We start from the raw sequence: 12,117 nt of genomic DNA on the forward strand, positions 1-12,117 counted from the left end.
AGGTATAATAAGCAGCATAAATACATACACTTACATAAACCTTCATTTATGTATATAGGACTGAATAGCTTTATAAAATACTTTTATTATGTTTAAAATGTATGCAGTTACATGCAATAAATTGCTGACATTGTAAATGCATTATTTTATTTTCTCTCCTATTTTATCTTCACAGATAAGTGGAAATAAACTTGCAATGAAGGATCAACAACAAGTTAAAGTGCAACAGTTATTTGAAGACTCCGGTAACCGAAGGGTTGGTGCAGGTGTTACAAGTACTGAAAGTGCATTTCCCTTGCTGACAAAAGAAAAAAGTTCAGACAGCTCAGGAACTTCAAAATCTAGTGATAGCTCTGCCAAGTCATCAAAGGCCACATACCTGACTCCTGACCAAGCAGTGAAGCAATACAAGCACCAGCTCTCTGCTTATGAGCTACAAGAAATTAGTAGTTTTTCTGAGATATATTTTGTGGGTCCAAATGCAAAGAAGAGGCAAGGAGTTGTAGGGGGTCCTAATAATGGAGGCTATGATGATGATCAAGGAGGCTACAATTTAGTGCCACATGACCACGTGGCATACCGATATGAAGTTCTTAAGGTTATTGGGAAAGGCAGTTTTGGTCAGGTTGCAAAAGTTTATGACCACAAGCTTCACCAGCATTTGGCACTAAAGATGGTCCGCAATGAAAAGAGATTTCACCGGCAGGCTGCAGAAGAGATCCGCATCCTGGAACACCTCAAGAAACAGGACAAGACTGGTAGTATGAATGTGATACACATGCTGGAGAGTTTCACTTTCCGAAACCACATTTGTATGACATTTGAGCTTCTCAGCATGAATTTATATGAGCTAATTAAACGAAATAAGTTTCAAGGTTTTAGTCTGCAACTTGTTCGCAAATTTGCCCATTCAATCCTTCAGTGCTTGGAAGCTTTATACAGGAATAAGATCATCCACTGTGACTTGAAACCTGAAAATATTCTCCTCAAACAGCAAGGGCGTAGTGGTATTAAAGTGATAGATTTTGGGTCCAGTTGCTTCGATCACCAAAGAGTCTACACATACATACAGTCCCGTTTCTACAGAGCACCCGAGGTCATTCTGGGAAGCCGTTATGGTATGCCCATTGATATGTGGAGTTTTGGCTGCATATTGGTTGAGCTCCTAACAGGTTATCCATTGTTCCCAGGTGAGGATGAGGGAGACCAACTAGCATGTATGATGGAGCTTCTTGGTGCACCACCTCCAAAGCTTCTAGAACAAGCCAAAAGAGCAAAGAACTTTATTAACTCCAAGGGATACCCACGATACTGTACTGTCACCACTCTTCCTAATGGGACAACAGTTCTCAATGGCAGCAGGTCGCGCAGAGGTAAAATGCGTGGTGCACCTGGCAGCAAAGACTGGGTGGCAGCTTTGAAGGGTTGTGAAGACTCCCTTTTCATTGATTTTTTAAAGGGTTGTCTCACCTGGGACCCAGTTGCACGTATGACCCCTAGCCAGGCCCTGCGGCATCAGTGGATTTCCAAGAGACTGCCTAAGCCTTCAGTAACCGAGAAGGCTTCAGGTAAAAGAATTTCCAGCCAAACCAGCTCTTTTCCAGGCATTGGCTCCAAACTGCCTCCAGTCGTAGGTGTGGCTAACAAATTACGGGCCAATTTAATGAATGACTCCAATGGAAGCATACCACTTCGAACTGTTTTACCTAAGCTAGTCAGCTGATCCTGACTGGTACTAAGATGCGCTGATACTTGTGACTTTTCCTAATTTTATTTGTTTTATTAAAATGAGGGAAAAGAAGTATCAGGATAAGATTCTGTGTTTCCTATTTTAATTGTTTTTAAAGGGCTTAACATTTCAATTTCCATCTGGTACAAACTTGATTCCCTTTATTTTATAGGTCAGTAATTTTTTTGTCAAAATACAAGCAATAATAACTTAGAAAGACAAATTATAAGAATAAACTAACATTTATTTTGTTCATTGTGTTCACTGAGAGTGAAGTCCTGTAGTCATGGGGTACAGGATAAGGTATTATTTAGTCCAACATCTGCCTAGTTGGTCTCTTCCCACTGCAGCCATTTAATTAGCTTGTCACACATAACAGAACAAAGTTTTAGCCACTTGTCAGAAAAGATCATGAGTTGGTAATTTGCAAGCTGCCTATTCTTTGTGATTAGTATTTGTAAAGATACTGCTACTAAAGTAGGGTGACCAGATCACCTGAAAATTAGAGATACGTCTAAAAAATCCAGCTAACAGGGCTGAACTGTTTGCAGCTTTTTTAAAATGCATTCATTGCTGCCCTGCAATGTGTCCCTTAATATTCAAGTGACCTGGTCACCCTATACTAAAGTCTTGTGTATTTTCTTTTATAAAGGACTATATAAAATTTGCCTATGTTTTTAATATGCTTTTAGCAGCAGTTGATAACTTTCTGGTATGACATGGCTTTTTCTGTATAGGGCAATGTCACACTGGGCAGTTCTCATCAAACAATTTTTGTCTAAATACACCCAACTTACAATTGTAGTAGAGGGCAATTATAGGCTGTCACATTGGTTCTGTATATTAAGGCTACAAAAAAAAACCCATGGCAAGGCTGAAAATCGCCCATGTTACATTGCCCTTTGGTGATAGTGATCGTTGTTTACTGGAAAGGCTGATAAAAATGCATATTATTCTTGTCATCCGGACGAGTAGCACAGTTTTAGAAAGCTGTTATCCTGCAGAACATTCCTGTTTCAATAACTCAGAGGAACCGCATAGCCAATTGATTGGACTGACACAGTAGCAGATTATGCATGGCTGCAGGAAACTGCATGGTGCACATAGTATCTTTCTTCCCAGACTTTATTGTTGGTCCTTACCACCTATATAAATTAGCAAGTGGATGAAGTAGTCTTACAACTAAAGCTTGACTGCATCTCTCAGTTCAAACAAAATGTACTCCTTATTGCTAGTTTAGCCACTCTCCTCCAAGAGGTTCTTAATAATTAGTAAGTATCCTATGTAACAAGCACTTTTAGGGAAACCCTATTTATCAACAATATTTTTCTGACATTCAGGAAAGTATTTAACATTTACACATTTACAACAGCAGATAGATGGGTTAATTTGTGGCAAAAATCGAACTCATTTGTCCTTAGAGTGTGTTAACCCTTATCCAAACTGATGGAAGACTCATGTGGGGATTATTGTTTCAGGCAATTATTTTCTGTACTGAACTAAAATTGGCTCCTTCGATATGTTTTAAAGTCATGGTACCTTCCTAATTTGCTGTTTTTTTTTTTTGTTTTCATACAAGAGGTCTTTATGTTAAAACATGATATTGGTGTTGATTTAACAAACAAAAATTTTAATTGCCTGAAAGCCACATGCAGTGTTGAGCAAAGTAGAAGAATGTTGTATAAAGCATTATTTTTTTTCTCCTGATTCTATCATATACATGTTTTCTTTCATTCTTTCTTTTATAATGTGAGTTGCACTCCTTTCAGGATAAAAAACTTGATTGTAGGAGTCATCCCTTCCATGAGACTAGGGATGCCATTTAAAAAAAAAAAAAAAAAAGTACTGGCCTTCCTGTATTTTCATCTTATTAATAATATTGGCATCAAGCATAATTTTTACGGGCCAGGTGTTACCTGTGAGTAACAATTTCATTGCTGTTTTATTGTTACCTGACCTCTAAAAAGCAAATGAGGGGACCAAGAATGGTTTACTCATTGTTGCCCATTAGGCTCTGTGGCTTTTTTTTTTACTTAGATGTTTATGTAGTATTCAGCAGTGATTCTGGAAAGTACAGTTACAGCAGGTAAGAAAAATGTATGTATACCTGTGGTGCTTTGGAAAGTACAGCCTAATGCAATTTATACTGGCCTTTACCTGTACTGTTATTTGCTTATTATAGTCACCTCATCCATAACCATGTCCAATAAGAAAATAGTATAAAAATGCAGTCCTTTTGGAGTAATGTGAAGAACAAAAGTACTGTAAAACTGTGTGCTTTTTTTTATAGTAGCCACCTACTTTTACAGCATGTGCGCTTTACAATATACTTAGTATGTACCACACACAAAAGCTTTAGATATGCAATTAAACTCTGCAAAAGCTAAAGCTGTTTTATTTTAAAATTGTATTCTCTTTTTGTATTGAATTTTTAAATATGTATTTATAAAGCACTCAGCTGAGTATTTTTATGTAAAGGGGACTTTTTTTAACGTAATCATAATTTCACATTTCAGACCATAGTTCGAAGTGTTTATCATACTGAAATGATTAAATACAGACATGCTTATATGGTGTGGTGGTCCAGATAAACCTAAACGTTTCCAGTGCCTCATAGCAGAGTAAATCTGCCTTTCAGGGCTGCCATCAGAAACCTGTTTTCCTTTGGGTCCAATATAAGTGTAACATTTAGAGACCCTGTGAAACAATGAACCATATAAATGAGTTTCAGGGCCTCCTACAGCTGTACAATCTGCACCCCCAATGGCTCCCCTGCTGCCTTTTAAAATATAGTCTGAGCAAAACTATGAAGTTTACCAATTTAAAGGCACATGCTTTTCCTTTTTATACCCCATTTGGAATTATTACTAGAAAATTGCATACTGCAATCTCTTTTCTCAGGGCTTACCATAGATCATATTAAGTGTCTGTGACTGGAGTATTCTTCCTTGTTCCAGAGTGCTGTCCTGTCATTATTCCATAATCTTCCTTATATCCTTCTAAAGCCTTCCTGCCAGTGTGTGTTATAACATTATAACAGGTTACTGTGTATGTATATATATATATATATATTATATATACACACACACACACACAAATACACATACAAGTATGGGACCTGTTATCCAGAATGCTTGAGACCTGGGGTTTTTCGGATAGAAGGTTGTTCTGTAATTTGGATCTCCATACCTTAAAGGAGAAGCTAAGTCACTTGGGGGTGCCAAAATGTTCGGCACCCTCAAGTGATTTAAATCGCTTACCTTGTACCCTGGGCTGGTGCTCCTATTAGGAGAAAACAGCACCAGCCTGGGGTACCTGCAGCGAGCGCTTCCTCTTTCTTCTGCCTGCGAAATCCCTTGGCTGGCACATGTGCAGTACAGTGAAAAGCCGTCTTTCTTGTTAAAGTTTGACTTTTCACTATACTGCGCATGTGCAAGCGCACGCTGGGGGAAAAGGTAAGCGATTTAAGTCACTTGGGGGTGCCTAACATTTTGGCACCCCCAAGTGAGTTAGTTCCTTTTCCTTTAAAGGAGACTTATAGAACAAACAAATGAAAACAAACTCTAACCTTAATACTATCTGTAAAAATGTGCCCTTTATTGGAGCCCCCATAAATCTGCTATGGTGTCTGTTTTTCAAATGAGGTGTGCCAGAAGCACAAGAGGGAAATAGCCAATCACACCCATGCTGTCACGCAAAGGCAGGCTTCAGTTTCCTATCAGGTCAGCCTTGCTGCTGATTGGTTCCTATCCTACAATGCTAAATGCTGGTGGCCCCTGCACAGCCTGGTAGGGTTTTGGTAAAATTTTTCAACAAATAAGCCTGCAACACTACATTTTAAAGCACATTCCTTCTGTGTTTGATAAGAACAATACATCTGCACAATATTATTTTCCACACAATATGTCCCCTTTAAGTCTTCCAAATTGTTTTTAAACATTAAATAAACCCAGTTAGATTGGGTTGCCTCCAATAAGGATTAATTATATCTTAGAAGAACAAGATAGGTTTTATTATTGCAGTGAAATAGGAAATATATTTTCAAATTTTAAATTATCTGACTAAAAATAAGTCTATGGGAGATGACCTTCCCGTAATTTGGAGCTTTCTGGATAACTGATCCCGTACGTGTGTATATAATATTTAAAGGTTGCATAGACTGCAGTATATCCCTGCACAGCCAAGTTGCTCTCTCAATATAAAGAGTAAATTAAGCAGAGCTTTGCCTACCTTGATTTCATTATCAATATGTGCTTTAGATTATGAATGGGTAAATGGCTTATAATAAGCATTTTTAGAAATGTTACTTTTCGGCTAGGTTTGAATTTAAGCAGCCTTTAAATATGTTATGCAATGTTCATTTTTGGTATAATTAATTTTATACGTAGCTCATAAAAATTATAAAAGCCTGTTTTATTCAACCCTGTCTATTGATACCATACGTATTAAAATGAATATGAAGACTGGGGCAGGCATATCTCTCTCCACCCCAATAACATTTAGAAAAAAAAAAAGCCAACAAAAATTAACCTGCATATTAAAATCATTTTTATATTAAACTTTTAAATTTAACTTTAAAGGGCTATTAACAAAAGTTATGATTTTGATACTTAAACCTTTGGGTTTTAAGTGGATCTGAAAACTGGACGAAAGAGTATGTGGTAGGATGAACTGTACTTTAACACAGACCCTTCTCCATTAGCCTTTAACAGTTGTGCAAATTCCTCACTCCTCCATCGATGAAGTAACTTGCAGTTGGGGATAGAAAAGTAGCTGTACACTGTAAGTCCAGTTGCAGGTTACTGTTACTTCAGTCTTTGCAATGCCTTATCCATCCCCAAAATTTGCATCTATGCACTAATCATTTTTATTTTACCCTAGCCTAATAGCATATATACATACCTAAACTGCACACACAGGAACTATGCAAAAAGAATTTTCTATTAGTGCGACATACTAATCAGTCCCAAGTTAATGAATTAGCATTAGGCCATTTTTATAACCAGTTCTGATCTATAACAGAAACATATATTTACTGCTGGTCACCTCATGACTCTGAGCATGGGCCCTCGGCTGGGTGTTTGGAGTTATAGTTGTATGGTCACATTGGATCACAGTTACCTTTTCTGAACTGAAAATCCATTCTGGCCAAGGGGAAAGCTAACTGGTCACACCTTCCTCCTACTAAATGTGTAACATTGCTGCAGTGGTTGTAGCTATCTTATTAATAGAAAATGAATGAATTGAACTGTACCAGAAAACATCTTGAATAGAGTGTGTGTTCCCATCCCTGTTTCTCAGATATATTCATATATTCAGCGTTCACAGACTATAAGCTGCTTGCTAACCTGTGTATATTGGTTGTAGGTTCATCTTGCAGTTGGCCGCCTAGAAAGTGAAGATTGTGGGAGTCATGTCTATTATTTTGCTTAAAGTATGTGCTGCAGGCGCTAAATGAGTTGTAGTACTGAATTGTTGTGAATGTTAATTGATCTGTTTTCTGTAAATGGTGCAGATCAAGCATTTTGCTCTCAGTGAGCCATTAGTTAAATTGCAGTGGCTCTGGTGAATTAGGGGTTAATGAGTTTACATTTGTGGTGGAAATGAGTGTGCTGATGTGTCATGTGGCCACATCCCACAGGTGTCCTTAGGGACAATAGCAAGTAGATCAGAGAGATAATGAGGGGTGGAGGACATCACAGGCAGTAATGACAAAATGCAGGATAAACAGCAGTGAAAGAGCCGCACCCTGTCTGTAGTTCCTCCTTCATCCAAACAGATAGTGGAGCTTTGTGTGGGTGGGAGTTTCCCGAAAACACAAAATATTCTTTAACTTAGAGTTACCAAAACAGCATAGATTCTGTCCGGGCCTGTGCTAAACCAGGCTGGGGTGCACTGTTGCTAAAATAATTTTGTACTTCTTTAATCCTAGAGAGACCTAATTATTCTTCTTAGAGAGAGACTGTTTTCTAAAGATTGTGTACATTTGTCACAGGGCATTCAGAGATGGTTTCCTGTAAACAGAAAGCATGGAGGAAATCCTGCCTGCCTCTGTATGACTATTTGCACGTTTCAGTGCTGAATGTGAGCAGGGTGTTGTCACTGGCATAGCACCATAGGCTCTATTATTTCTGCTTTTCTCTTAAAGGAATACTAGCCTCACAAAATTCCCCTTTCTTGAAACATATTTCTGGTCCTTATCTTATGTTACTAAATGTATGCAATTTTTCTAAAATGTACATATTTTAAAACTGCTGTGGATTTGTTGACTTTGATTTGCTGAGCTTTCTTATCTAAATGACTTTGTTAAATAATCTTGTTCAGGGCTCAGCGTGTAAATGTGATGTAAATAAAGGGATCATGTAGGAAATAAAAGCACTGTGGTCTAAATGCTCTGTTTTATAGGTATCTAGAATCATAGCCATAAAAACGGCAGATCTGCCGCTTTGTGAGGAAAAGGAAGTGTATCCTTTTTATCCATTCCTGCGCAGACACCAAATTAACTACAAAGTTCAAGTTAATAGTTTCTACCAAGCTACCCTTACTGATGTCCACATAGAAGCCTTTCATCTCGCTTTGGGTACATATTTATTTTTAACATAAGAAGTCAGTCGGTGCCTGTATCTGTACTTGGTTCATGTAGCCTCCCTTTCTATAACTTTCTATAACCTAATACTAGTTAGTCCGTGGCTACACAAGATTAACATGTATGGATTCAGCTACTGACTTAGAATTCTCTTTCCTAAAACATTTCCTATCTATTAAATGGGGATTCCTGTTTGAGAGAAAAATATTGATTTAGAAGTTGAGACTACCAGAATAAAAAGCCATCTTTAAAATTTAAAAGAATTAGGCACAGTTCCTAAGAAATATTAGTTCTCAGCAGATAAAGGGTCATAGACTTCCCAGCCCTGGTGTATATGCACAAATGGAGATATTTGTTAGCATAGTTACCCTCGGGCAAGGCGTGCATATGTAGGCCGTAATGTTTCAGTGAATTAAATAGCAATGACAATAAAATACATATACAGGTATAATGAGGTAAACAGGTGATGATAGAATATGCCTAGTGACTCAGGCACTGCTCACAATGGGCCACACTAACACTTTCACAACAGTGACGCTCTCAAGCACCCTGCCCCCATGTGCTTGTGCAACTTAGCAAAGTAATATTAATCAGCACACGTGCATCCCAGGCCACAAAGGGATTTGCAGTATAATCTTTCCGTTTCACAGTTCCTTGTTGCGTCAGCTTAAATCCTCACAATGCAGGCTCCAGTGAGACCAGTGTTTGTGTCTGTGCTCAGCGAACCCGGCACATGTTCACACCGTTAACTTATATTTCCTCAAAAGTCTCTCCGTATGTCCATGTTGTAAATGCAATTTCCCTTTAGTTACTGTGTGCTGCTTGTGTTGTACAGATATGACCTTTTTAAAACATATGGTGTGTTTTTTTTTTGTTTTTAACATTGGACCTCAGAATTCCATTTTTTAGATGAATAAAATCAGTGTGTGGGAGTTGGAATCCTTTGGGTTCAGCCTAACATTTTTACCAAATGATTTACCATGAAATATGCAAATACTTGTTACAAACATTTGTAAAATAGAGTCCAAATGTACCTCACTGTCCATATTGAAATAAAAGTGACATTTTTTTTTACAAATTTGTGGCACGTTTATCTTTTATATTTAATCTAACCCAGTCAAAGGTAATCAGACTTTTTTTTTTTTTTTTTTTTTTTTATAACAAGGGCTTCTATTGAAGCAGAGGCTTTTTGGTGCCAAGGTGCACTAACCGTGTAAAGTTTGCTTGAGCTCTTATTGACTAATCAGAATGTTATTGTACCTCAAATCTTAAACCGTGGTTGGTCTGTCCTATCCACTGACTTGAGCCCTCCTAGTACATGCAGTGCTTTTACTGACCCCCTTTGGAAATGTTTGTGAAGGAGCATCTCTGTGGGGCATTTGTGTGGGCACACTAGCACTGCTGGTCTTGCCTATCCTGTACTAAAAAAAAGCAAAGCCAGTCCTGCTTGTGCCAAGTACCAGTCTTGCCTGTGTATTTGCTTCCTTCTAGGTCCTTACTAAGCTACCCTGTCAGCCATTAGTCCTGACAGTCCTGTGACTGTCCCTCCTGAACAAAGCATTGCTTCACAAGAGGAGAATAACATGGTAGCTTTGCGCAAGTGAAAACATACTGAAAAGTTTAGTGCTTTGAAAACAATTTCAAGTACCTTAAAACAACAAAATACAAACATCTCTAGCATGCTGTATTATTCCCTGACTTCACCATATCTTTCAACAGACAGTAGTTCAAGAAAACTGGTTGAAATGTTTGTCGATATGTTCGTTTTAGGCATATATCACTATTTTGTTGTGTATTTTTTTTGTGTGTGTGTGTGTCCCAAAACCTCCCAAATTACCAGTGGTGTCGTCTCTGGATATTAGGGGGAAAATGTAAGAAAAGGAGATTTTCACATGGTTCTCACTTGAAAACTAGTACAACTGCATTTTCAGGTCAGAATACTATGAAACTATGCCCTTGCTGGTATTTGTTTTTACTTGATTCTCACAAACCGTGACGGAGGGATTTCGAGGCCACTTTTTACACATGGAAAAATAAAAACTGGTCCATAAATGGCGCATTTACCAATCGTGGGGAACAGTGCATAGTGCAAAACACAGGTGCATCCTTTCCCAGCATGAGCTCCTGTGTGCACCAATCTGGATTGCAAGGACAGTCAGGGCTGGTACAAGGGGTAAGCAGAAGGAGAGGGGACACTGGGCATGTACCTCTTCTGCTCAGCTATCCCTAGGTCTGGCCCATCTGTAATACATTAGCGAGCGCTAGGAAGATTTATTGCTGAGCAGGGGTTAAAGACCCAATTGACAAGTAGGGTAAGGTGGAGTAGAATTATAATATCATCTGCCTTCTCCCCTCATGGGGGTTGGGGCTGCCTTAGGCACCTGGCACTGCTTAATGAGCTTTGCTTTCTGGATACATACAATGCTTATTGAGTTCAGCAGTATTGTACCGATGGGCATATATCACATTTTGGCATCACTTAAACTCTGCACATTGTGCCAGTTTTTTAAACCAATTTTATGGTTCTTTGTGTTCTACATCCTGAATCCAGGCCTTAAGGTGGCCATACACGTGGCGATCTGACGATGTTTCGTGCGACCATTGGTCGCACGAAACATCGTCAGATGTGCCACACACCATTCAGGGCTGAATCGGCAGGTAAGGAGGTAGAAACAATAGGATTTCTACCTCCTTCTGCCGATTCAGCTCTGAAGGGAGATTTTGATCAGGCGCCTTCTATGGCGCCCGATCAAAATTTTCCAACTGGTCCGATCGGCGAGTTGGCCGATATCAGCAGGTTCCTGCGATATCAGTCGACTCGCCGACATACCATACACGCACCGAATATCGTACGAAACGAGGTTTCGTACGATATTATCGGTGCATGTATGGCCACCTTTACACGACTGATTATCTGAGCCCTAGTCATATGGCAAGTGCCATTGCTGATAGCATCTAATCAAGCCTTTGCTTTTATTTTCTAGCTTGTAATACATTGTTCAAAATTAATTGCTGATTTGTTGCTATTGGTAACAGCACTTGTGCAATTTAACATCCTTGTTCATAAATCCGCTTCATAAGAAATGTGCAGTTAAATGTATACTAACGCCTATATGGAAATACCCCAACCTATTCCTCTTTGTTACTTAACTATAGATAGTTTATTAGTCATTACATAGTTACATAGTTAATTTGGGTTGAAAAAAGACCACGCTTAACCCTTCCAAGCGAACCCCAGTGCATACACTGACGACTTAAAAGCATTAACAGAATCTGCCATTACAACATCACTAGGAAGGGCATTCCACAGCCTCACTGTGAAAACTACATACACTGCATCAAATAAAAGTTCTGTTCCTCTAGTCTAAAGGGGTGGCCTCTGGTGAGCTGATTGTTCTTATAGGGAAAAAAAAGAACATTTCCTATCTGCCTATAATCCCCTCTAATGTACTTGTACAGAGTAATCATGTCCCCTCACAAGCGCCTTTTTTCCAGAGAAAACAACCCCAACCTTGACAGTCTAACCTCATAGTTTAAATCTTTCATACCCTTTACCAGCATCTCTGCATTAGTTTTTATTAAAGATAAATAAATATTGTAGATGTCCTGTACCCGAGTGCTTCCTTTCTTTTCTCCTCTTGGGAACTGCAGGGAGGGCCTATGGTAGAGATAAATGTCTGTATTTCCCCCTTCCATTACTATATAAGAGAATGCCAAAAAAAAAAAAAAGGTAACATCTCAAAATTAATAATAAATTTAAAGAAATAGAAAGCTGCAGCAAGCCACTTGAATTCTATGTATT

The 12,117-nt window shown here is 38.6% G+C and overlaps 1 protein-coding gene across 5 annotated transcripts in view; it reads left to right on the forward strand.

Annotated features, from left to right (window-relative positions):
- The window catches only part of dyrk3 (dual specificity tyrosine-(Y)-phosphorylation regulated kinase 3), a 28,889-nt gene extending 24,252 nt beyond the window's left edge, over positions 1 to 4,637 (forward strand). For 3 of the 5 annotated variants that reach the window (XM_031895902.1, XM_031895901.1, XM_012960516.3), the window contains exon 4: positions 176 to 3,545. In XM_031895902.1, coding sequence (XP_031751762.1) covers positions 176 to 1,723 — 1,548 coding nt within the window. In that variant the 3' untranslated portion in view covers positions 1,724 to 3,545. 5 annotated transcript variants of the gene reach the window in all.
- Positions 4,638 to 12,117: the final 7,480 nt, after the last annotated feature.

Source organism: Xenopus tropicalis, chromosome 2, assembly GCF_000004195.4.
Source record: "Xenopus tropicalis strain Nigerian chromosome 2, UCB_Xtro_10.0, whole genome shotgun sequence".
Lineage (NCBI taxonomy): Eukaryota > Metazoa > Chordata > Amphibia > Anura > Pipidae > Xenopus > Xenopus tropicalis.